This window comes from Scyliorhinus canicula, chromosome 14 (genome assembly GCF_902713615.1).
Source record: "Scyliorhinus canicula chromosome 14, sScyCan1.1, whole genome shotgun sequence".
Classification (NCBI taxonomy): Eukaryota; Metazoa; Chordata; class Chondrichthyes; order Carcharhiniformes; family Scyliorhinidae; genus Scyliorhinus; species Scyliorhinus canicula.
The window spans coordinates 158,113,980-158,141,056 of NC_052159.1; the positions used below are offsets into that span (position 1 = coordinate 158,113,980).

At 51.5% G+C, this 27,077-nt stretch overlaps 1 protein-coding gene across 1 annotated transcript in view; it reads right to left on the bottom strand.

The window, feature by feature from the left end:
* cdc16 (cell division cycle 16 homolog (S. cerevisiae)) overlaps window positions 1-26,796 on the bottom strand; it is a 64,495-nt gene extending 37,699 nt beyond the window's left edge. Inside the window, exons 1-7 of the mRNA XM_038818255.1 lie at window positions 26,656-26,796; window positions 21,259-21,313; window positions 11,028-11,125; window positions 8,302-8,340; window positions 6,857-6,997; window positions 4,881-5,040; window positions 2,578-2,672 (exon numbers count right to left, since the gene is read on the bottom strand). Of these exons, the coding sequence (XP_038674183.1) occupies window positions 2,578-2,672; window positions 4,881-5,040; window positions 6,857-6,997; window positions 8,302-8,340; window positions 11,028-11,125; window positions 21,259-21,313; window positions 26,656-26,721 (654 nt within the window). The 5' untranslated portion in view covers window positions 26,722-26,796. The remainder of the gene's footprint in view (window positions 1-2,577; window positions 2,673-4,880; window positions 5,041-6,856; window positions 6,998-8,301; window positions 8,341-11,027; window positions 11,126-21,258; window positions 21,314-26,655) is intronic.
* Between the last annotated feature and the right edge of the window lie 281 nt (window positions 26,797-27,077).

Genomic DNA, 27,077 nt, shown 5'->3' on the forward strand with positions numbered 1-27,077 from the left:
TCCTCCCCACACAGCCAATATTAAGTATTGCATCAGCTTTACGCATTTTCTGTCTACATTTCCCGCTGTTGATAAACAGAAGCTACTGACACAGACATGAAATGAAATGAAATAAAAATCGCTTATTGTCACGAGTAGGCTTCAATGAAGTTACTGTGAAAAGCCCCTAGTCGCCACATTCCGGCGCCTGTCCGGGGAGGCTGGTACGGGAATCGAACCGTGCTGCTGGCCTGCTTGGTCTGCTTTAAAAGCCAGTGATTTAGCCCAGTGAGCTAAACCAGCCCCATATTCTGGTTATTGAGAACACAGCGGTTGAAAACAGTCTGGTGCAACCCAACAAAGTACACCAGGGAGGGGGATTGGTGGGAAGGGAATCTGTGGCAGACTCTGAAGCTTTAGCCTTCCCAGTCTTAGCTTATCCAACTTTAAACCAAAGGTACCAGGGGGGTGAAAGATGGCGGTGAGATAGAGCAGGATGCATCAGCGTACCTGTGGAACCAGGTGTGTTTTTGGGGGGGGTATGTGGATAAGTCTCCCCTGCATCACCCCTGTCTTTGCTGACTCACCCCTGCCCTAATCCCTCATGCTCCTGAACTCCCTCATTAAACCGTGCCATCTCCTTTAAGACCCTCCCCCCGACACAGATCTTGGATCCTCCAATTATTCCTCTTTCGCTCGTTTCTTTGTCAGATTGCATCTGTGAAGGGCCTTAGTTTTTCTACGCTGTATAAGCTGCAAGTAGTAGCTGTGCTGTAATTCCATGCTCTTGTCAGTGGAGGTACAGCAGGACCTCTACTGACAGAGGGTTGTCATTACAGTGTGAAAGGTTTAATCAGATAGTTCCCACTATATACAGAATAAATATTTAAAGATACAGACTGAATGTACAACTTTAAAACAGGAATTATATTGCGAGTGCCCTGGCCTAATTATTCCCACATTCTTTTTTAAAAATAAATTTAGAGTACTCAATTCTTTTTTTCCCACTTAAAGGGCAATTTAGTGTGACCAATCCACCTACCCTGCACATCTTTTTTTGATGTGGAGATGCCGGCGTTGGACTGGGGTGAGCACAGTAAGAAGTCTTACAACACCAGGTTAAAGTCCAACAGGTTTGTTTCAAACACGAGCTTTCGGAGCACGGCTCCTTCTTCAGGTGAATGGAAAGGCTTGTTCCAGAAATGTTTATATAGACACAGTCAGAGATGCCCCGGAATGCGAGCACCTGCAGGCAATCAAATCATCAAAGATGCAGAGAGAGAGGTAACTCCAGGTTAAAGAGGTGTGAATTGTCCCAAGCTTGTTAGCGCAACAGACACCTACAGATGCTGAAAGATGCCCTCGTACGAACGGGATATGGCGCTCGACTCATTGATCGACAGTTCCACCGCGCCACAGCAAAAAACCGCACCGACCTCCTCAGAAGACAAACACGGGACACCACTGACAGAGTACCCTTCGTCGTCCAGTACTTTCCTGGGGCGGAGAAACTACGACATCTTCTTCGCAGCCTCCAACACATCATCAGCGAGGATGGACATCTTGCCAAGGTCATCCCCACACCCCCACTACTGGCCTTCAAACAACCGCGCAACCTCAAACAAACCATTGTTTGCAGCAAATTACCCAGCCTTCAGAACAGCAACCACAACACCACAAAACCCTGCCAGGGTAATCTCTGCAAGACATGCCAGATCATTGACATGGACACCACCATTACACGTGGAAACACCACCCACCAGGTACGCGGCGCATACTCGTGCGACTCGACCAATGTAGTCTACCTCATACGCTGCAGGAAAGGATGTCCCGAAGCGTGGTACATTGGCGAGACCATGCAGACACTGCGACAACGAATAAACGGGCATCGTGCGACTATCAACAGGCAGGACTGTTCCCTTCCAGTTGGGGAACACTTCAGCAGTCAAGGACATTCAGCCTCTGATCTCCGGGTCAGCATTCTACAAGGAGGCCTTCAGGAGACGCGACAACGCAAAATTGCTGAGCAAAAACTTATAGCTAAGTTCCGCATGCATGAATGCGGACTCAACCGGGATCTGGGATTCATGTCGCATTACATTCGGCCCCCACCAACAAGCCTGGACTTGCAGAGGCCTACCGACTGAACTGGCTTGGGACAATTCACACCTCTTTAACCTGGAGTTACCTCTCTCTCTCTGCATCTTTGATGATTTGATTGCCTGCAGGTGCTCGCATTTCGGGGCATCTCTGACTGTGTCTATATAAACATTTCTGGAACAAGCCTTTCCATTCACCTGAAGAAGGAGCCGTGCTCCGAAAGCTCGTGTTTGAAACAAACCTGTTGGACTTTAACCTGGTGTTGTAAGACTTCTTACTATCTTTTTTTGGGTTGTGGGGGTGAGACCCACGCAGACACGGGGAGAATTATCCCCACATTCTGTCTGCACTTCACCTGAAGAGACCACAGAGGGTAATACGCAGCAAGTTGAACAAATATTTTGTTAATATATCCGTTAAAAACAAATGGTGAAATATTGAAAGAATATTATTCGCCTCCAAAAAATCCCGACTAATTAAAATAAATGGTGTCTTTACCTTTTTCAATTTATTTTTGTACAGAAAGTACAACAAATCACGTTCTTCTTCAGTACACTGTTTATTGAAAGGCAATGACTCAAGCAGCTCCTTTTCTAGAAAGACAGTTTGAAATGTGATTATCACGCGTGTTAAATCAGCCCCTGCAAAGTACTCATCATTGCAATTGGTCATTCTCACATTGCCTGACTGCCTGGCCATGGCTTTCTTTCAGCTTTGCCCCTTGGCTATTTAACTCCATGCCGGGCTACACTTCACACAACAGGCTGGTGAAGGACAGGGAACTGGAGTCTAGTTTTTTTTTAAACTCACTTGAAAGCTTTTCTTTACTGAGACACACTCAACAAATAGTACACCTCCAATCAACAACCATTCTTTCAGTTGATTGTTGTATCAATTATCTCAGAATCTGTTGATGCAAAACCTTTTCCAAGATTCAAGCTTCAGCTAATGTGGTAAAAGGCTCAATGGAACAGGGGATTTGTTGGTGAGGTTCCTCCACAGACAAACACAGCATTGGTAGCAGACAGCCGGGGTTGGAGAAGTGACCTACAGAGTCCCATGGTGATCAGAGCCTGCGGGGTGAGAAGTACGGGTTGGAGAATTAGCTGGATAAATGTTACAGTTCCAGCTCTGACCCCCAAGCTCCCATTCGGCAAAGACAGCATCACAGTCTGGTGAATTCACCTCCCATATCTGAGAACAGCTAATCCTCAGAGGATTTAGCCTGGGAGTAAAAGTGCTCCGATCTTTAATCCATTGACATGCCTCAAATCACTTCAGCTTCCTGATTATATTGATTTTAATTCTGCATTGAAAGACATGTGCCCCAGCCACTAAGGGCCAACTAACCACCATCCCTTCTCCTTGATAGATAGGAACAGGACATACCGCCCCTCGAGCCTGTCGCGCCATTCAACTGATAGATCCATCTGATGGGAAACCAGAGAAGAATATGAAGGAGAAAGGATTGGATTTGCTGTTAGGGTTAGTTAAAGCAGGCTGGGAGGAGACTCGCATGGAGTATAAACATTCAAATTAGTTGATCCAAATGGCTTGTTTCTGTGCTTTAAACATTTTGCAGTTGAGACCATGATATATTACTTTTTCTGAGTTACAAGGCTAGGGCTCAGAGTGTGGACAGGGGCAAACACCTGTAGCCATCTAAGATGACCACCTGCAAAGGACCATGGGAATTATGGCCAACCCAGGACTCAGCCAGATACAGAGCCTGTGTGTATCTAAAACCCAGGTAACCAGACCTGATCGAAACCCCTGCTCTTTTGCATTTTAATGGCCCATTTTCCCAGGACAATAGAACTACAATCAAGCAACCGGTACAGCCACAGACTGATCGGCGCCACTCCCATTACTCAGAAAGCACAACTGCCAAGGTCAATGACCGCTAAGGACCCGCCTAGTTACCAAGGCACCCGCCCCTTTATTGGCCGAAATCGAAGACAGTGATCAGAGCACCTGTCGAACTATTGGGTCCAAGGTTAAGGACCGCCCCAAAGAGCGCGAAATCCCAGAGGGATAAAAGAAAGCGCACCCATGTGTTGTCTCTTTTGGATGCGGCCTGTGCCAACCCAATTGCAGCAGGAACAGCCAACCAAGTTCAAGACCAACGATCGCTACCTGACGGATGAGCCCAGCAGGGACAGAGCCACTTTCTTCGAACCAGCCAAGTGAAATCCAGATAAAGGCCTTATCCATTTGCACAGTGCCGGTCACCCTGAAGTTAAGTATAGGTTATTGTAGCTGATAGGTGTACTTTGCCTCGTAGTAGATATTGTGTTTGCATGTTGAGATAACTCATGTGCGTGTGTAAATAAACCATCTTTTGAACTAACTAACTGGTTGTGTGGTCATTTGATCGATATAAGGGAAGGCTTGTGGTTCACCAAGATAAATAGAAATATCCACAGTATTGGTGACGCTGTTGGGACTGAAACAGAGCAACATTATTGTCGTCACTGGGTGGGAAAAACACCAACACCCCTAACCCAGCTCCTTGCCTGCTCCAAAAACCAATTCAAATTGACCTGATAGCATTTTGTCTGTGATGAGATTAGCGGAAAAGGTTTCTCTTAATATCCCTCTGGGATAGAGAAAGAGACCGAAAAAGGTCCTTGAAGCAGTTGATTGCTTTTGAGAAATCAGGGGGGACAGATTCCGAGCCTTAAAAGTGCAGAATCTATTACAAATATGTGAATGAAACAAACTTCCCATTAATTTGATATCGGACCACAGCAAGTTTCAGTAAGCAAAGCAAATGGTAGCAAAGTAACAGGTGCTCAAACCTTCCTGCGCTGTCAGCATGTGGTGTGACGTCAATAGATCAAACGCTTCAAAACAACACACATCAAGCTTCAATGCTTCTCTGTAGCTGTTTGTGGCCAGGGGCCGGTTATCCATAGCATCATAGATCTTCCCTCGCAAAAGGCAAATTGAGCTCTTGATCTAACAGGAAACATTCCAGGAAGTTAAAACGCAATCAATATTATGCAACAAAAGTCAACAAATGCAGATCAAACCAAATCACCTCTACATCAGGCGCTTTGCACTATCAATAGCAGACATTATGTTTAAATTACAATCAGTACAATATAAATTTGCAAATGTATTTATAAATATTCAAACATGCCAATCAACTAACTGCTGTGCCTTCTCCTAGGATAGGGACTGAATGAACAGGCCATTCAGCCCCTCCAAGTCTGTTCTGCCATTCAATTAGATTATGACTGATCTGTCTGAGGGGGGATCTTATAGAAACATTTAAAATTATGAAGGTAATAGATAGGATAGATGCGGGCAGGTTGTTTCCACTGGCGGGTGAAAGCAGAACTAGGGGACATAGCCTCAAAATAAGGGGAAGTAGATTTAGGACTGAGTTTAGGAGGAACTTCTTCACCCAAAGGGTTGTGAATCTATGGAATTCCTTGCCCAGTGAAGCAGTTGAGGCTCCTTCATTACATGTTTTTAAGGTAAAGATAGATAGTTTTTTGAAGAATAAAGGGATTAAGGGTTATGGTGTTCAGGCCGGAAAGTGGAGCTGAGCCCACAAAAGATCAGCCATGATCTCATTGAATGGCGGAGCAGGCTCGAGGGGCCAGATGGCCGACTCCTGCTCCTAGTTCTTATGTTCTTATGTGCTTCAACTCCATTTCGATGCCTTTTCCCAAACACTGGCCAGTCCTGAAATCTCCACCTGATACCCACACCTCTCCCACACAAACTCCTCCAAACATCCACAGCTTTTTCGGGGACAGAAATCCAGAGTTTCCCTCTGTGGAAAAAGGAATTTCCTGATTTTTGCTCCAAAAAGGTCGAGCCCTAATCACCTCTGCCACTGACGATGGGTGGAATTAATGTTTGCGCCCGTCCATTTAGAACATAGAACATAGAACATAGAACAGTACAGCACAGAACAGGCCCTTCGGCCCTCGATGTTGTGCCGAGCAATGATCACCCTACTCAAACCCACGTATCCACCCTATACCCGTAACCCAACAACCCCCCCCTTAACCTTACTTTTTAGGACACTAAGGGCAATTTATCATGGCCAATCCACCTAACCCGCACATCTTTGGACTGTGGGAGGAAACCGGAGCACCCGGAGGAAACCCACGCACACACGGGGAGGACGTGCAGACTCCGCACAGACAGTGACCCAGCCGGGAATCGAACCTGGGACCCTGGAGCTGTGAAGCATTTATGCTAACCACCATGCTACCGTGCTGCCATTTGTTTGTCTGTAAATATATCCAAAAACAACAGATGGATTCCAACGAAGGTTGGTGCAGATATAGAGTATAATCCATGGAAAAAAGGATTCTTTTTGGTAAAAACAAGGACCCAGATCCTGAAACTTTTCTTTTAAAAAAATATCTGTTACCATTGGGAGATAAACTACAGACGGACGAGGGGAGGAACCCTAACCATACAAAGACAAAGAAGGAAGAAACTGGGGACAACCCCTACCACCCACATACTTACACAGCACGGAATCAGGGCACGGCAAGAATGCTGCCTGATTTTCCCCCTCACTAACCAAGGATGCTGGAGCCAGTTACAGCCCCAGGGCTCAGCACAGCTAATTCTCCACAGAGTAGAGGTCGAATCTGAAACACTCACGGCCTGAGGGTTCAGTAATGTTGGATATAAAATCACAGAACCATTAGGGGATTGGGGCACCCTTTAATCAGGAGGGACAAAAAACCAAAGACAGGAGGTTACAGTCTTCCAGCAGAGGCTGTGGTAGCACTATGTGACTCACTGCAGCAGGAGACAATCCCCAGTCAATAGATGCTTCTTTGATCTTGTTGTCAATCTTGGCGTTTTTCTCCACTATCATTTTGTTGATTGGTTCTTGCATATCCAGAATGTCAAGGGCTTGCTGATATTCCTTGGCTGCATACTTTTTTGTGACAGAAAAATAAAAGGAAAAACAAGATTTCAATGCAGCTTTAGTCACCAAGGGTAGATAATATTATACAAGGATACGCTAGTGAGCTGTGTAAATTCCACACCGACAATGCTTCCATCTTTGAGAAAAGGTGTTAAGTCTGGGGCTCCTGTCACGTATTCTCTGGACTAGGACCCAAAGCCACAAGCTGCTCACTCATAGGTAACAGCCAGCCACTGGGGCATGGCTGACATTTCTTTAAATAAACACTCAAATATTCTGCCAATTGTTCAGTCAGCTGATTCTTTAGTTACTGAAAGTTCATACAAAGGGGAATTATTAATCCTTTGCCAAAATGTAAACAGGAGCTTAGGGCAACAGCGAGTTTTATATAAAAGCATCTTCTGTGCCACTCGGTTGCTTTATCGTCCAAATATTTATATTAGAGGATAAATATTTAGGTATCTGTTGGGAAAAGGTATGTCCAGGTGGATGAGTTAGTCCAACTGGCCGCCACAACTCAATGGCGTACCTCACTAAAGGGCCAGCGGACAGATCTAATTTGCTGAATGATAGAATCTCTACAGTGCAGAAAGCGGCCATTTGGCCCATCGAGTCTGCACCGACACTCCAAAAAAGCAACCTATCTAGGGCAGTTCTTTAATGTATCATTCATTCACAGGATGTGGGTGTCGCTGGCTAGACCAGCATTTGTTGCCCACCCCGAATTGCCCTTTGAGAAGGTGGTAGTGAGCTGCCTTCTTGAACCGCTGCAGTCTGCGTGATGCAGGTACATCCACAGTGCTGTTAGGGAGGGAGTTCCAGGATTTTGACCCACGTTAAGAGTCAACCACATTGCCATGGGTCTGGAGTCACATGTAGGCCAGACCGGGTAAGGACGGCAGATTTCCTTCCCTAAAGGACATTAGTGACCCAGATGAGATTTCACACAAGCTGGGAGTGTAAAGATTTAATTTAAATTCTCCAGCTGCTGCTGTGGGTTTTGGACTCATGTCTCTAGGTCATCAGTCCAGGCCTCTCAATTAGCAATCCAGTAACATGACCACTCTGCCAAGTCTCAAAGGGGGGGTTATAGCGTGACGCATTCCTGGAGGTCTGATCAAAACTTCTCAATGGTTCATGAATTTACCTCAGCATGACTCCAAATCAAATATTTGTTCTACAGCGAGATAAATATCATTTATAAATTAAAACAAGGACACAAGAGAATGGAAAGATTTAAGGATCAGGAATAAAGCAGAACTCACTTTTTGTTAGGAACAGTTAAACAATGCATTAAAATGTATATTACTCACATGACACTGAGCAGCAAAGTAGCGACAGGCTCCATAGATCTGTGGGCAGAAGGCAAAACAAGAGACATTTATCATAATAATAATTATTGTTGTCACAAGTAAGCTTACATTAACACTGCAATGAAGTTACTGTGAAAAGCCCCTAGTCGCCACACTCCGGCGCCTGTTCGATACACAGAGGGAGAATTCAGAATGTCCAATTCACCTAACAGCACGTCTTTACAGCACCAGAATATTCTGCTCCGTGTTATGAGCGATTATTAAAACTGTTCAGTAAAAAGGCAGCCAATTCATAATTATAACTTAATAGAGGTCTTTAAAAAGTATGGAGAAGTTCAGTTAAGTAAACACAAGAGACGATTTTCCATTTGTGGGGAAGTCAAGAACTAGGAAGTGATAAATATGAGGAAGTCACTAATGGGCAGCACGGTGACGCAGTGGAGTTACTGTGAAAAGCCCCTCGTCGCCACATTCCGGCGCCTGTGCAGGTACACAGAGGGAGAATTCAGAATGTCCAATTCACCTCACAGTGCGTCTTTGTGGGACTTGTGGGAGGAAACCGGAGCACCCGGAGGAAACCCACACAGACATGGGGAGAACGTGCAGACTCCGCACACACAAGTGACCCAAGCCGGTGCTCGAACCTGGCTCCCTGGCGCTGTGAAGCAACAGTGCTAACCACCGTGCTAGGCTATCCAACAGAAAATTCAAGAGAAACTTATTTACCAAGAGGGTGGTAAGAATATGGAACTCGCTACCACAAGTTGAAGTGAATTGTAAAGATACATAGAAGAGGAAGCTGAATAAACATATTTGGGAGAAATGAATAGAAGGATATGCTGACAGGGAGAGGAGAGGGTGTGAAGAAGATCATTCAAAGCATTCGACCATAAGACACACGAGCAGAAGTGGGCCATGCGGCCCATCAACTCTGCTCCACCATTCAATGAGATTCAAGACCAATTTGATAATCCTCAACTCCACTTTACTGCCGAAACCCCATAATCCTTGATTCTCTTACTGATTAAAAATCTGTCTATCTCAGCCTTGAACATACTTTTATTTGTAAATATTTCTATTGGTTTTCATATGTATTTGTAACAAGAAAAGGACACCAAGAAAAATAAAGGAAAATAAACAGGTATGAACACATACGAAACATATACATGGACGAGGCATATTAACATTAATCGGTTGTTGCAGCCATACTGTTAACTATGTACATGTGCCTTGAACATACTTAACGACCCAGCCTCCACAGCTCTCTGCGGTAAAGAATTCCACAGATTCACTCCCCTCAGAGAAGAAATTCCTCCTCATCTCTGTTATAATGGCGACCCTTTACTCTGAGATTCTGCCCTCTGGTCCTAGACTCTCCCACAAGGGGAAACAACCTCTCAGCATCCACTATGTCAAGCTCCCGGAGAATCCGATATGTCTCAATAAGGTCACCTCTCATTCTTCTAAACCCCAATGAGCACAGGTCCAAACTACTCAGAAGAAAATCCGTCCAAACCCAGGATCAACCGAGTGAACCTTCTCAGGACAGCCTCCAATGCCAGAATATTGTTCCTTAGACGAGGGGACCAAAACTGTTCACACTATCATGGACCAGATGGAGCAAATGATTGGTTTGGGTGCAGTAAATTCCATGTTATTCCTTTACAATCCAGGCAGACAAAACAAAAGTGGCAGGTTCTGCAGAAAACAAGTGGACAGCTGCAAAATCTGAAGTTACCTGAATAATTATAAGTGTCGAAAGTTCTTTGTTTCCAGATTCACAGACTACCCAAAATAGGTGGTCAAGAATTCTTCAGTGATTTTATAGTAGTTAATTAAGAAGCAACAGTTTAGATAGCATAATTTAAATAGGCTGAAAAGACATACGATTGTGGACGACCTATACCAGGTGAGAACGGATGACTGGCTGTGATGGGGGAAGCAGGGAGTGGTGCAGATCACCATGGTTGGCAAGGACAGTCGCTTCAGAGCGGTTTACTGGTCTCAGATCAGACAAACAAATGGATGAAGCTCCATAGGTGGAAGTGGCAGCCTCCGTCAGTTAGCCATAGTGTTAGGTCGAAGCCAGTACAGGTCATTCCCAAAAGCTCGCTTCTGAAGCCTTCTTGAGCTAACCAAGATGTTCGGCTGGAGGTAGCATTGGTCCACCTCAAGAAACTCTCTTCTGTCCAAAGTGATTTTTCCTTCTCAAAGTCCATTCAAATGCCTTATTGCTGGAAGGCTGATGTCGATAATGTCAATTGTCTTTCGGCAAGGGACAGATATTCAAGGTGGCTTTGCCTGCTTGTTTATTTTTTAAAAAGTTTTAAAAAATTATCTATTTTTTCCAATACATGTTTTTAATAGTGACTTATTTTTCTTCCGGCTATCTGTCAGAAGTCCATGAAGTCATCTTGTGGCTTATCGAGGACGTTCTGTTTAACCTTCAAAAGTTTACATACGGATCACAAGGTCACCTCTCCTCCCCCCACCCAGTTTTTATCAGGATGAACAATGTCTTGTTTCAGAGCCTGTGCCGGAGACAGGTCCTTGGCAGAGGTGATGAACGACCTTGGCTGTTGTGGCTTTTTCGGCCAGCAGCTGCAATGGAACCTTTCTTTTTTGAGAGAGAACTATTCCTGGAATATTCAATAAATTTCTTAGGATTTTCTGAACTTGAGACACAGAAACTTCTTACAGTGTGAATAGTGCGAAAGAATTCATACCTTATCAAGTTTGCGCGATCTAATAGCGTGGGCAGCCCTGTGGTACTGAGCTGTGAGGTAAAGGCACTGGGACAGCCAGTAGATATCCTGGGGTTCCTCTGCAACACAAAATAAAATTACAACATTCCAGACATCAACATTGCAACTAGGCACCAAATGTAGCTGCCTTACAGGCAGGGTCAGCACACGGCGAGCTGCATTAGTGTCAGCACACGGCGAGCTGCCTTACAGGCAGTGTCAGCACACGGCGAGCTGCATTAGTGTCAGCACACCGCGAGTTGCCTTACAGACAGGGTCAGCACACAGCGAGCTGCCTTACAGGCAGGGTCAGCACACAGCGAACTGCCTTACAGGCAGGGTCAGCACACAGCGAGCTGCCTTACAGACAGGGTCAGCACACGGCGAGCTGCCTTACAGACAGGGTCAGCACACAGCGAGCCGCCTTAGTGTCAGCACACCGCAAGCTGCCTTACAGACAGTGTCAGCGCACAGCGAGCTGCATTAGTGTCAGCACACAGCGAGCTTTCTTACAGACAGGGTCAGCACACGGCGAGCTGCCTTACAGACAGGGTCAGCACACAGCGAGCTGCCTTACAGAAAGGGCAGCACACAGCGAGCTGCCTTACAGACAGGGCCAGCACACAGCGAGCTGCCTTACAGACAGGGTCAGCACACAGCGAGCTGCCTTACAGACAGGGTCAGCACACAGCGAGCTTTCTTACAGACAGGGTCAGCACACACGGCGCGCTGCCTTACAGACAGGGTCAGCACACAGCGAGCTGCCTTACAGACAGGGTCAGCACACAGCGAGCTGCCTTACAGACAGGGCCAGCACACAGCGAGCTGCCTTACAGACAGAGTCAGCACACGGCGAGCTGCCTTACAGACAGGGTCAGCACACGGCCAGCTCCTTACAGACAGGGTCAGCACACAGCGAGCTGCCTTACAGACAGGGCCAGCACACAGCGAGCTGCCTTACAGACAGAGCCAGCAGACAGCGAACTGCCTTACAGGCAGGGTCAGCACACGGCGAGCTGCCTTACAGACAGGGTCAGTACACGGCGAGCTGCCTTACAGGCAGGGTCAGCACACAGCGAGCTGCCTTACAGACAGGGTCAGCACACGGCGAGCTGCCTTACAGACAGGGTCAGCACACAGCGAGCTGCCTCACAGACAGGGCCAGCACACAGCGAGCTGCCTTACAGACAGGGTCAGCACACAGCGAGCTGCCTTACAGACAGGGTCAGCACACGGCGAGCTGCCTTACAGACAGGGTCAGCACACAGCGAGCTGCCTTACAGACAGGGTCAGCACACGGCGAGCTGCCTTACAGACAGGGTCAGCACACGGCGAGCTGCCTTACAGACAGGGTCAGCACACAGCGAGCTGCCTTACAGACATGGTCAGCACACAGCGAGCTGCCTTACAGACAGGGCCAGCACACGGCGAGCTGCCTTACAGACAGGGCCAGCACACGGCGAGCTGCCTTACAGACAGGGCCAGCACACGGCGAGCTGCCTTACAGACAGGGTCAGCACACGGCGAGCTGCCTTACAGACAGGGTCAGCACACAGCGAGCTGCCTTACAGACAGGGTCAGCACACGGCGAGCTGCCTTACAGACAGGGTCCGCACACAGCGAGCTGCCTTACAGACAGGGTCCGCACACAGCGAGCTGCCTTACAGACAGGGCCCGCACACAGCGAGCTGCCTTACAGACAGGGCCAGCACACGGCGAGCTGCCTTACAGACAGGGCCAGCACACGGCGAGCTGCCTTACAGACAGGGTCAGCACACAGCGAGCTGCCTTACAGACAGGGTCAGCACACAGCGAGCTGCCTTACAGACAGGGTCAGCACACAGCGAGCTGCCTTACAGACAGGGTCAGCACACAGCGAGCTGCCTTACAGACAGGGTCAGCACACAGCGAGCTGCCTTACAGACAGGGTCCGCACACAGCGAGCTGCCTTACAGTCGCTGGGTCAAAATCTTGGCACTCCCTCCCAAACAGCACAGTGGGTGTACCTACACCTCAAGGACTGCAGCGGTTTAAGGTGGCAACTAACCACCATCTTATGAAGGGCATCTAGGGATGGGCAATAAAGGCTGAGCTAACCGACACCCACATCCCAGGAACTGTGAGGTATCCTTAACAGCGCCTGTCCTGCCCTGCCCAGCGCCTGTCCTGCCCTGCGCCTGTCCTGCCCAGCGCCTGTCCTGCCCAGCGCCTGTCCTGTCCTGCCCAGCGCCCGTCCTGCCCAGCGCCCGTCCTGCCCAGCGCCCGTCCTGCCCAGCGCCCGTCCTGCCCAGCGCCCGTCCTGCCCAGCGCCCGTCCTGCCCAGCGCCCGTCCTGCCCAGCGCCCGTCCTGCCCAGCTCCCGTCCTGCCCTGTGCCTGTCCTGTCCAGTGCCTGCCCTGCCCAGCGCCTGCCCTGCCCAGCGCCTGTCCTGCCCAGCGCCTGTCCTGCCCAGCGTCAGTACTGTCCTGCCCAGTGCCTGTCCTGTCCTGCCCAGCGCCTGTCCTGTCCTGCCCAGTGCCTGTCCTGTCCTGCGCCTGTCCTGCCCAGCGCCTGTCCTGCCCAGCGCCTGTCCTGCCCTGCGCCTGTCCTGCCCTGCGCCTGTCCTGCCCTGCGCCTGTCCTGCCCTGCGCCTGTCCTGCCCTGCGCCTGTCCTGCCCTGCGCCTGTCCTGCGCCTGTCCCTCCCAGCGCCTGTCCCGCCCTGCGCCTGTCCCGTCCTGCGCCTGTCCTGTCCTGTGCCTGTCCTGCCCAGCGCCTGTCCTGTCCTGCCCAGCGCCTGTCCTGCCCTGCGCCTGTCCTGCCCAGCGCCTGTCCTGTCCTGTGCCTGTCCTGTGCCTGTCCTGCCCAGCGCCTGTCCTGCCCAGCGCCTGTCCTGCCCAGCGCCTGTCCTGCCCAGCGCCTGCCCTGCCCAGCGCCTGTCCTGCCCAGCGCCTGTCCTGCCCAGCGCCTGTCCTGCCCAGCGCCTGTCCTGCCCAGCGCCTGTCCTGCCCAGCGCCTGTCCTGCCCAGCGCCTGTCCTGCCCAGCGCCTGTCCTGTCCTGTCCTGCCCAGCGCCTGTCCTGTCCTGCGCCTGTCCTGTCCTGCGCCTGTCCTGCCCAGCGCCTGTCCTGCCCAGCGCCTGTCCTGCCCTGCGCCTGTCCTGCCCTGCGCCTGTCCTGCCCTGCGCCTGTCCTGCCCAGCGCCTGTCCCTCCCAGCGCCTGTCCCGCCCTGCGCCTGTCCCGTCCTGCGCCTGTCCTGTCCTGCCCAGCGCCCGTCCTGTCCTGCCCAGCGCCTGTCCTGCCCAGCGCCTGTCCTGTCCTGCGCCTGTCCTGTCCTGCGCCTGTCCTGCCCAGCGCCTGTCCTGTCCTGTGCCTGTCCTGCCCAGCGCCTGTCCTGTCCTGCGCCTGTCCTGCCCAGCGCCTGTCCTGCCCAGCGCCTGTCCTGTCCAGCGCCTGTCCTGCCCAGCGCCTGTCCTGCCCAGCGCCTGTCCTGCCCAGCGCCTGTCCTGCCCAGCGCCTGTCCTGTCCCTGCCCTGCCCAGCGCCTGTCCTGCCCAGCGCCTGTCCTGCCCAGCGCTTGTCCTGCCCAGCGCCTGTCCTGTCCAGCGCCTGTCCTGCCCAGCGCCTGTCCTGCCCAGCGCCTGTCCTGTCCTGCCCAGCGCCTGTCCTGCCCAGCGCCTGTCCTGTCCTGCCCAGCGCCTGTCCTGTCCTGCCCAGCGCCTGTCCTGTCCTGTGCCTGTCCTGCCCTGCGCCTGTCCTGCCCAGCGCCAGTCCTGCCCAGCGCCTGTCCTTCCCAGCGCCTGTCCTGCCCAGCGCCTGTCCTGCCCTGCGCCTGTCCTGCCCTGCGCCTGTCCTGCCCAGTGCCTGTCCTGCTGAGTGGTAGAGTCATAAAGTTTTACAGCACAGAAAGAAGCCATTTGGCCCATCATGTCCACACCGGCCATCAAGCACCTATTTATTCTCCATTTTCCAGCACTTGGCCATGCACATTATGGTGTTTCGAGTGCTCATCCAAATGGTTCTGAAATGTTGTGAGAGTTCCCGCCTCTACCACCCATTCAGGCAACGAGTTCCAGATTCTCACCCCACTCTGGGCCAGTGTTTTTCCTCAAATCCTCCCCAAATCTCCTGTCCCTGATCTTAAATCTATGCTCCTGGTTATTGGCCCCTCCGCTAAGGGTAAACTTTCTCCTTTCCACTCCATGTCCCCCATCATTTTATTCACCTCAATCCGGTCCCCTCTCAGCCTTCTCTGCTCCAAGGAAAACAACCCCAGCCTCTCTTGGTAACTGATACGCTCCAGCCCAGACATCACCCTGATGAATCTCCTTTCTTCATAGAATTTAGAGCGCAGAAGGAGGCCATTCGGCCCATCGAGTCTGCTCCGGCTCTTGGAAAGAGCACTCTATCCAAGCCCACACCTCCACCCTATCCCCATAATCCAGTAACTCCACCCAACACTAAGGGCAATTTTGGACACTAAAGGCAATTTAGCATGGCCAATCCACTTAACCTGCACCTCTTTGGACTGTGGGAGGAAACCGGAGCACCCGGAGGAAACCCACACACACACGGGGAGGATGTGCAGACTCCGCACAGACAGTGACCCAAGCGGGAATCGAACCTGGGATCCTGGAGCTGTGAAGCAATTGTGCTATCCACAATGCTACCGTGCTGCCCCCTCTCCAGTGCAATCACATCCCTCCTATATGGTGGTGACCAGAACTGTGCACAGTACTCCAGTTGTGGCCTAACCAGCGTTTTATCCTCCCTGCTCTTATATTCTGTGTCTGATGCTGAGACCTAATATCAGATAAATTAAGTAAGAAGTCTTACAACACCAGGTTAAAGTCCAACAGGTTTGTTTCAAACACGAGCTTTCGGAGCACGGCTCCTTCTTCAGGTGAATGGAAAGGCTTGTTCCAGAAATGTTTATATAGACACAGTCAGAGATGCCCCGGAATGCGAGCACCTGCAGGCAATCAAATCATCAAAGATGCAGAGAGAGAGGTAACTCCAGGTTAAAGAGGTGTGAATTGTCCCAAGCCAGTTCAGTCGGTAGGCCTCTGCAAGTCCAGGCTTGTTGGTGGGGTTCCTTTGGACCCACGGCGAGACATCACTGAAACGACTACACGATGACATCAATAAGTTCCATCCCACCATCAAACTCACCATGGACTATTCTCCAAATTCAGTTCCATTCTTGGACACACTCGTCTCCATCAAGGACGGTCACCTCAGCACCTCGCTTTACCGCAAGCCCACAGATAATCTCACGATGCTCCACTTCTCCAGCTTTCACCCGAAACACATTAAAGAAGCCATCCCCTATGGACAAGCCCTCCGTATACACAGGATCTGCTCAGACAAGGAGGAGCGCAACAGACACCTACAGATGCTGAAAGATGCCCTCGTACGAACGGGATATGGCGCTCGACTCATCTCATTGATCGACAGTTCCACCGCGCCACAGCAAAAAACCGCACCGACCTCCTCAGAAGACAAACACGGGACACCACTGACAGAGTACCCTTCGTCGTCCAGTACTTTCCTGGGGCGGAGAAACTACGACATCTTCTTCGCAGCCTCCAACACATCATCAGCGAGGAGGGACATCTTGCCAAGGTCATCCCCACACCCCCACTACTGGCCTTCAAACAACCGCGCAACCTCAAACAAACCATTGTTTGCAGCAAATTACCCAGCCTTCAGAACAGCAACCACAACACCACAAAACCCTGCCAGGGTAAACTCTGCAAGACATGCCAGATCATCGACATGGACACCACCATTACACGTGGAAACACCACCCACCAGGTACGCGGCGCATACTCGTGCGACTCGACCAATGTAGTCTACCTCATACGCTGCAGGAAAGGATGTCCCGAAGCGTGGTACATTGGCGAGACCATGCAGACACTGCGACAACGAATAAACGGGCATCGTGCGACTATCAACAGGCAGGACTGTTCCCTTCCAGTTGGGGAACACTTCAGCAGTCAAGGACATTCAGCCTCTGATCTCCGGGTCAGCATTCTACAAGGAGGCCTTCAGGAGACGCGACAACGCAAAATTGCTGAGCAAAAACTTATAGCTAAGTTCCGCACGCATGAATGCGGACTCAACCGGGATCTGGGATTCATGTCGCATTACATTCGGCCCCCACCAACAAGCCTGGACTTGCAGAGGCCTACCGACTGAACTGGCTTGGGACAATTCACACCTCTTTAACCTGGAGTTACCTCTCTCTCTGCATCTTTGATGATTTGATTGCCTGCAGGTGCTCGCATTCCGGGGCATCTCTGACTGTGTCTATATAAACATTTCTGGAACAAGCCTTTCCATTCACCTGAAGAAGGAGCCGTGCTCCGAAAGCTCGTGTTTGAAACAAACCTGTTGGACTTTAACCTGGTGTTGTAAGACTTCTTACTGTGCTCATCCCAGTCCAACGCCGGCATCTCCACATCACAGATAAATTAAGAGATCCAAACGTATCTCAACAAAGTGTCAAAAGCATTACAGCTTTAAGAAAGGATGAAAACAGGAAGAAAAATAATTACTAGAAAAAATGGAAAACATATTTTCTTTAAATATAGTAACTGGTTATTACATGTCACAGGGGTCAGGGAAATTTCAACCAATCTCCATCAGATTTGTATTCTAAGTTTCCCACTCACGTCACACGAGTACCACATGCGGTTCTCAGCACAGCATTACAGAAAGGATGTAGTTACATTGGAGAGGGGGCAGAGGAGATTGATGAGGACGTTGCCAGGAATGGAAAGTTGCAGCAATGGGGAAAGAACGGATAGGCTTCGGTTCATTGGAACAGAGGAGAGACTTGATTGAAAATTGTGTGGAGCTGGATAGAGTGGATGTGAATGGCTGGTTTACTACAGCAGAGATGTCAGTGACAAGAGGATATGGTTAGAAGGTAAAAGCAAATTACAGCAGATGCTGGAATTTGATTCACGTGCACTTCTTTCAATCTGGTCTATTGCATCCACTGCTCCCAATGCAGTCTACTCGTCAATTGGATCGACTAAGACTGGGTGACCGCTTTGCAGAACACCTCCGCTCCGTCCGCAAGCAGGACCCAGACCTTCCTGTCGCTGCCATTTCAACTCCCCGTCCTGCTCTCACGTCCACATGTCCGCCCTTGGCCTGCTACAATGCTCCAGTGAAGCCCAGCCCAAACTGGAGGAACAGCACCTCATCTTCCGATTAGGCACATTACAGCCTTCTGGGCTTAACATTGAGTTCAACAACGTCAGACTGTGAACGCTCTCCTCCACCTTCACACCATTTTTATTTCTAACGTTTTATTTCTAAAAATCGAAGATGCAACAAGCAAAGTGGATACTGGAGATCCTGTAGATATACTATATCTGTACTATATACTATGTACTATATAGTATATAGTATGTACTATATACTATATGTACTATGTACTATATAGGGCAGCAGGGTGGTTAGCATAAATGCTTCACAGCTCCAGGGTCCCAGGTTCGATTCCCTGCTGGGTCACTGTCTGTGTGGAGTCTGCATGTCCTCCCCCTGTGTGCGTGGGTTTCCTCCGGGTGCTCCGGTTTCCTCCCACAGTCCAAAGATGTGCGGGTTAGGTGGATTGGCCATGCTAAATTGCCCGTAGTGTCCTAATTAAAGTAAGGTTAAGGGGGGGGGTTGTTGGGTTACGGGTATAGGGTGGATACGTGGGTTTGAGTAGGGTGATCATGGCTCGGCACAACATTGAGGGCCGAAGGGCCTGTTCTGTGCTGTACTGTTCTATGTTCTATATCTGGACTCCCAGAAGGCGTTTGATAAGGTGCCACATAGAAGGTTAATTCACAAGGTGAGATCACATGTGATTAGGGATAATTCTCTTGCTTGGAAACAAAACTGGCTGATGGACAAGAGACAAAGTCGGGATAAATGGGTCTTTTTCTGGATGGCAAGATGCAACTAGTGGGGTGCCGCAGGGTTCAGTCCTTGGGCCTCAACTATTTACAATCTATATTAACAACTTGGATACAGGGATAAAATGAAATGAAATGAAAATCGCTTATCGTCACAAGTAGGCTTCAAATGAAGTTACTGTGAAAAGTCCCTAGTCGCCACATTCCGGCGCCTATTCGGGGAGGCTGATACGGGAATTGAACTGCGCTGCTGGCCTGCCTGGGTCTGCTTTCAAAGCCAGCGATTTAGCCCTCTGCTAAAAGGTTCTATGGTCAAATTTGCAGATGACACAAAAATAGGTGGGACAGTAAGTTGCAATGAGCAACTAAGAGCCTTACAAATTGATATAGATCGGTTAGGAGAGTGGGGCAAAATGTGGCAGATGGAGTTTAACGTGGATAAGTGTTAAGTCATGCATTTTGGTCAGAAAAATGGAACGGCAACTTATTATCTAAATGGGGGAGACTTCGGGGCGCTCCGATGCAGAGGGATCTGGGTATCCTCGTGCATGGGTCACAGAAAATGAGCATGCAGACACAGCAGGTAATAAAGAAAGCAAATAGAATGTTGGCATTCATAGCTGAAGGAATTGAGTATGAAGGTAAGAAAGTGTTGTTGCAACTGTACAAGGCATTAGTAAAACCGCACCTGGAGTATTGTCCCCTTATTATTGTCCCCAAATAAGTCCCCTTATTTGAGGAAAGATGTAGTGGCATTGGAGGCAGTTCAGGGGAGGTTCACTAGATTGATTCCAGAGATGAGGGGTTTGACGCAAGAGGAGAGATTGAATAGTATAGGCCTATATTGTCTTGAGTTTAGAAATATGAGGGGGAGATCAAATCAAGGTATACAAGATGCTAAAAGGTATGGGCAAAGTAGATGTGGAGCAGATGCTTCTTCTTGTGGGGTATTCTAAAACGAGAGGTCCTAACCTTAGAATAAGAGGTAGCAAATTTAAAACAGTTTTGAGGAGAAACTACTTCTCTCAAAGGGCTGTGAATCTGTGGAATTCGCTACCCCAGAGTGCAGTGGATGCTGGGACAGTCAGTAAATTTAAGGAGGAGTTAGACTGATTTTTAATTGGTAATGGGGTTGAAGGGTTATGGAGAACGGGCAGGATGGTGGAGTTGAGGTCAGGATGGGATCAGCCATGATCACATTGAAGGTGTCTGGGCTCGGGAGGCTAAATTGCCGACTCCTGCTTATACGTCACGCGTTCTAGGGAGGAGATGCTCTGGCTGATTTTGCAAACTAGCTCATGGTCTGTAGCATAGGTAACAGATGAGAAACATATCAGCCATGATAGAATGGCGAAGCATGCCAAAATAGGCCGAGTGGCCAAATTCTGCTCCAATATCCTACAAATCCAATACAGTAAGAAGTCTTACAACACCAGGTTAAAGTCCAACAGGTTTGTTTCAAACACGAGCTTTCGGAGCACGGCTCCTTCTTCACCTGAAGAAGGAGCCGTGCTCCGAAAGCTCGTGTTTGAAACAAACCTGTTGGACTTTAACCTGGTGTTGTAAGACTTCTTACTGTGCTCACCCCAGTCCAACGCCGGCATCTCCACATCATGGCTACAAATCCAAAGCATTAAAGTCTATTTCGGCTGCCTCTCCCCATTTATTTTGCTTTAAACTTAACTCTTGCTCGATTTCAAAATAACATAACCAAGTCGACCCTCACTCCATTACAGACCCTCACTCCATTACAGACCCTCACTCCATTACAGACCCTCACTCCATTACAGACCCTCACTCCATTACAGACCCTCACTCCATTACAGACCTTCACTCCATTACAGACCCTCACTCCATTACAGACCCTCACTCCATTACAGACCCTCACTCCATTACAGACCCTCACTCCATTACAGACCCTCACTCCATTACAGACCCTCACTCCATTACAGACCCTCACTCCATTACAGACCCTCACTCAATTACAGACCGTCACAGAAACATAAAAACAACAAATATATCTCCCACCTCCCAGAAACTGAAATATCAGAATACAATTCTAGAGTGCAGGTTGATACGTTGTCCTTACATATAAATTCTAAGAGAACAATGGGAAGGAAGAGTCAGACAGAGCACAGCCACAATTGGTCAGTGGATCAATGGAAGGTGATGGAAAAGGACACCTTGCCACAGCAATCATTGGCAGAGGGAACCTGTGGTTCGGTAGAAGGCCAGGACACTGGTCATAATCACACTTATTCACATCTAGTTAATTAATCCTTAAACTTCAAACTTGAGAACTAAATAATGAAAAACAGCTCACCACGTGAGAGGGAAGCAACTTTGTCAGCCCAGAAGAGAGCACTCTGATACTGTTGCTGTAAGAAAGCAAAAGGAAAAACGATCATTACCCCGGTCACTGATAGTGTCAACCATGGCTGAGTGGGGAGAACTCGCCTGGGTGGATGTTGTGGGTACAACCTATTCAAGAGACTGGAGCACAATGTCCAGGCTGTTGTTCCCAATGCAGATATGCACTGTCAGAGGGTCAGTACTGAGGGAGTGCTGCACTGTCAGAGGGTCAGTACTGAGGGAGTGCTGCACTGTCAGAGGGTCAGTACTGAGGGAGTGCCGCACTGTCAGAGGGTCAGTACTGAGGGAGTGCTGCACAGTCAGAGGGTCAGTACTGAGGGAGTGCTGCACTGTCAGAGGGTCAGTACTGAGGGAGTGCTGCACTGTAAGAGGGTCAGTACTGAGGGAGTGCTGCACTGTCAGAGGGTCAGTACTGAGGGAGTGCTGCACTACAGAGGGTCACTACTGAGGGAGTGCAGCACTGTCAGAGGGTCAGTACTGAGGGAGTGCCGCACTGTCAGAGGGTCAGTACTGAGGGAGTGCCGCACTGTCAGAGGGTCAGTACTGAGGGAGTGCCGCACTGTCACAGGGTCAGTACTGAGGGAGTGCTGCACTGTCAGAGGGTCAGTACTGAGGGAGTGCTGCACTGTCAGAGGGTCAGTACTGAGGGAGAGCCGCACTGTCAGAGGGTCAGTACTGAGGGAGTGCTGCACTGTCAGACGGAATGTACTGAGGGAGTGCCGCACTGTCAGAGGGTCAGTGGTGAGGAAGTGCTGCACTGTCAGAGGGTCAGTACTGAGGGAGCGCTGCACTGTCAGAGGGTCAGTACTGAGGGACTGCCGCACTGTCAGAGGGTCAGTACTGAGGGAGTGCTGCACTGTCAGAGGGTCAGTACTGAGGGAGCGTCGCACTGTCAGAGAGTCAGTACTGAGGGAGTGCCGCACTGTCAGAGGGTCAGTACTGAGGGAGTGCCGCACTGTCAGAGGGTCAGTACTGAGGGAGTGCTGCACTGTCAGAGGGTCAGTGCTGAGGGAGCGCCGCACTGTCAGAGGGTCAGTGCTGAGGGGGTGCCGCACTGTCAGAGGGTCAGTACTGAGGGAGTGCCGCACTGTCAGAGGGTCAGTACTGAGGGAGTGCCGCACTGTCAGAGGGTCAGTACTGAGCGAGTGCCGCACTGTCAGAGGGTCAGTACTGAGGGAGTGCTGCACTGTCAGAGGGTCAGTACTGAGGGAGTGCCGCACTGTCAGAGGGTCAGTACTGAGGGAGTGCCGCACTGTCAGAGGGTCAGTACTGAGGGAGTGCCGCACTGTTAGAGGGTCAGTACTGAGGGAGTGCCGCACTGTCAGAGGGTCAGTACTGAGGGAGTGCTGCACTGTCAGAGGGTCAGTACTGAGGGAGTGCCGCACTGTCAGAGGGTCAGTACTGAGGGAGTGCCGCACTGTCAGAGGGTCAGTACTGAGGGAGTGCCGCACTGTTAGAGGGTCAGTACTGAGGGAGTGCCGCACTGTTAGAGGGTCAGTACTGAGGGAGTGCTGCACTGTCAGAGGGTCAGTACTGAGGGAGTGCCGCACTGTCAGAGGGTCAGTACTGAGGGAGTGCTGCACTGTCAGAGGGTCAGTACTGAGGGAGTGCCGCACTGTCAGAGGGTCAGTACTGAGGGAGTGCCGCACTGTCAGAGGGTCAGTACTGAGGGAGTGCTGCACTGTTAGAGGGTCAGTACTGAGGGAGTGCTGCACTGTCAGAGGGTCAGTACTGAGGGAGTGCTGCACTGTCAGAGGGTCAGTACTGAGGGAGTGCCGCACTGTCAGAGGGTCAGTACTGAGGGAGTGCCGCACTGTCACAGGGTCAGTACTGAGGGAGTGCCGCACTGTCAGAGGGTCAGTACTGAGGGAGTGCCGCACTGTCAGAGGGTCAGTACTGAGGGAGTGCTGCACTGTCAGAGGGTCAGTACTGAGGGAGTGCTGCACTGTCAGAGGGTCAGTACTGAGGGAGTGCCGCACTGTTAGAGGGTCAGTACTGAGGGAGTGCTGCACTGTCAGAGGGTCAGTACTGAGGGAGTGCTGCACTGTCAGAGGGTCAGTACTGAGGGAGTGCCGCACTGTCAGAGGGTCAGTACTGAGGGAGTGCGCACTGTCAGAGGGTCAGTACTGAGGGAGCGCTGCACTGTCAGAGGGTCAGTACTGAGGGAGTGCTGCACTGTCAGAGGGTCAGTACTGAGGGAGTGCTGCACTGTCAGAGGGTCAGTACTGAGGGAGTGCCGCACTGTCAGAGGGTCAGTACTGAGAGAGTGCTGCACTGTCAGAGGGTCAGTACTGAGGGAGTGCTGCACTGTCAGAGGGTCAGTACTGAGGGAGTGCTGCACTGTCAGAGGGTCAGTACTGAGGGAGTGCTGCACTGTCAGAGGGTCAGTACTGAGGGAGTGCCGCACTGTCAGAGGGTCAGTACTGAGGGAGTGCCGCACTGTCAGAGGGTCAGTACTGAGGGAGTGCCGCACTGTCAGAGGGTCAGTACTGAGGGAGCGCCGCACAGTCAGAGGGTCAGTACTGAGGGAGTGCTGCACTGTCAGAGGGTCAGTACTGAGGGAGTGCTGCACTGTCAGAGGGTCAGTACTGAGGGAGTGCCGCACTGTCAGAGGGTCAGTACTGAGGGAGTGCCGCACTGTCAGAGGGTCAGTACTGAGGGAGTGCCGCACTGTCAGGGGGTCAGTACTGAGGGAGTGCCGCACTGTCAGAGGGTCAGTACTGAGGGAGTGCCGCACTGTCAGAGGGTCAGTACTGAGGGAGTGCTGCACTGTCAGAGGATCAGTACTGAGGGAGTGCCGCACTGTCAGAGGGTCAGTACTGAGGGAGTGCCGCACTGTCAGAGGGTCAGTACTGAGGGAGCTGCACTGTCAGAGGGTCAGTACTGAGGGAGTGCTGCACTGTCAGAGGGTCAGTACTGAGGGAGTGCCGCACTGTCAGAGGGTCAGTACTGAGGGAGTGCTGCACTGTCAGAGGGTCAGTACTGAGGGAGTGCTGCACTGTCAGAGGGTCAGTACTGAGGGAGTGCCGCACTGTCAGAGGGTCAGTACTGAGGGAGCGCCGCACTGTCAGAGGGTCAGTACTGAGGGAGTGCCGCACTGTCAGAGGGTCAGTACTGAGGGAATGCCGCACTGTCAGAGGGTCAGTACTGAGGGAGTGCCGCACTGTCAGAGGGTCAGTACTGAGGGAGTGCCGCACTGTCAGAGGGTCAGTACTGAGGGAGTGCCGCACTGTCAGAGGGTCAGTACTGAGGGAGTGGCGCACTGTCAGAGGGTCAGTACTGAGGGAGCTGCACTGTCAGAGGGTCAGTACTGAGGGAGTGCTGCACTGTCAGAGGGTCAGTACTGAGGGAGTGCCGCGCTGTCTGAGGGTCAGTACTGAGGGAGTGCTGCACTGTCAGAGGGTCAGTACTGAGGGAGTGCCGCACTGTCAGAGGGTCCGTACTGAGGGAGTGCCGCACAGTCAGAGGGTCAGTACTGAGGGAGTGCTGCACTGTCAGAGGGTCAGTACTGAGGGAGTGCTGCACTGTCAGAGGGTCAGTACTGAGGGAGTGCCGCACTGTCAGAGGGTCAGTACTGAGGGAGTGCCGCACTGTCAGAGGGTCAGTACTGTGGGAGTGCCGCACTGTCAGAGGGTCAGTACTGAGGGAGCGCTGCACTGTCAGAGGGTCAGTACTGAGGGAGTGCTGCACTGTCAGAGGGTCAGTACTGAGGGAGCGCTGCACTGTCAGAGGGTCAGTACTGAGGGAGTGCCGCACTGTCAGAAGGGTCAGTACTGAGGGAGTGCTGCACTGTCAGAGGGTTGGTACTGAGGGAGTGCCGCACTGTCAGGGGGTCAGTACTGAGGGAGTGCTGCACTGTCAGGGGGTCAGTACTGAGGGAGTGCTGCACTGTCAGAGGGTCAGTACTGAGGGAGTGCCGCACTGTCAGAGGGTCCGTACTGAGGGAGTGCCGCACAGTCAGAGGGTCAGTACTGAGGGAGTGCTGCACTGTCAGAGGGTCAGTACTGAGGGAGTGCTGCACTGTCAGAGGGTCAGTACCGAGGGAGTGCCGCACTGTCAGAGGGTCAGTACTGAGGGAGTGCTGCACTGTCAGAGGGTCAGTACTGAGGGAGTGCCGCACTGTCAGAGGGTCAGTACTGAGGGAGTGCCGCACTGTCAGAGGGTCAGTACTGAGGGAGTGCCGCACTGTCAGAGGGTCAGTACTGAGGGAGTGCTGCACTGTCAGAGGGTCAGTACTGAGGGAGTGCCGCACTGTCAGAGGGTCAGTACTGAGGGAGTGCTGCACTGTCAGAGGGTCAGTACTGAGGGAGTGCCGCACTGTCAGAGGGTCAGTACTGAGGGAGTGCCGCACTGTCAGAGGGTCAGTACTGAGGGAGTGCCGCACTGTCAGAGGGTCAGTACTGAGGGAGTGCCGCACTGTCAGAGGGTCAGTACTGAGGGAGTGCCGCACTGTCAGAGGGTCAGTACTGAGGGAGTGCCGCACTGTCAGAGGGGCAGTACTGAGGGAGTGCTGCACTGTCAGAGGGTCAGTACTGAGGGAGTGCCGCACTGTCAGAGGGTCAGTACTGAGGGAGTGCTGCACTGTCAGAGGGTCAGTACTGAGGGAGTGCTGCACTGTCAGAGGGATCAGTACTGAGGGAATGCCGCACTGTCAGAGGGTCAGTACTGAGGGAGTGCTGCACTGTCAGAGGGTCAGTACTGAGGGAGTGCCGCACTGTCAGAGGGTCAGTACTGAGGGAGTGCCTCACTGTCAGAGGGTCAGTACTGAGGGAGTGCCGCACTGTGGGATGGTCAGTACTGAGGGAGTGCCGCACTGTCAGAGGGTCAGTACTGAGGGAACGCTGCACTGTCAGAGGGTCAGTACTGAGGGAGTGCCGCACTGTCAGAGGGTCAGTACTGAGGGCGTGCTGCACCGTCAGAGGGTCAGTGCTGAGGGAGTGCCGCACTGTCAGAGGGTCAGTACTGAGGGAGTGCCGCACTGTCAGAGGGTCAGTACTGAGGGAGTGCTGCACTGTCAGAGGGTCAGTACTGAGGGAGTGCAGCACTGTCAGAGGGTCAGTACTGAGGGAGTGCTGCACTGTCAGAGGGTCAGTACTGAGGGAGTGCTGCACTGTCAGAGGGTCAGTACTGAGGGAGTGCTGCACTGTCAGAGGGTCAGTACTGAGGGAGTGCTGCACTGTCAGAGGGTCAGTACTGAGGGAGTGCCGCACTGTCAGAGGGTCAGTACTGAGGGAGTGCCGCACTGTCAGAGGGTCAGTACTGAGGGAACGCTGCTCTGTGGGGGGGTGTGGGTTTGGGGGTGTGGGTTTCGGGGATAAGGGGGGGGGGGGGGGGGGGGGTTGGGCACCTGGTCCAGGTAGAGGCGGACCCGCCGCCGCAGCCGCTCCCGGTCCGGTTTCTGTTTCTGACTCATTGTCGCCGCTTCTCCCCGCGCCGCCACTTCCGGCAATCCACTTCCGGTCCGTCAGAGATGCCTTCCCCCGGAGATCCGCGCCGCCACCTCCGGTCCGCCTGTAATCCCTTCCCCTGGAGTCCCGCAGGTCCCTCCCCACACACACACACACACACAGCCCCCTCCCCACACACACACACACACACAGCCCCCTCCCCACACACACACACAGCCCCCTCCCCCCACTGCCCCCTCCCCACACACAGCCCCCTCTCCCCGCACAGCCCCCCCCCCACACACAGCCCCCCCCCACACACACAGCCCCCTCCCCCCACACACAGCCCCCTCCCCCCACACACAGCCCCCTCCCCACACAC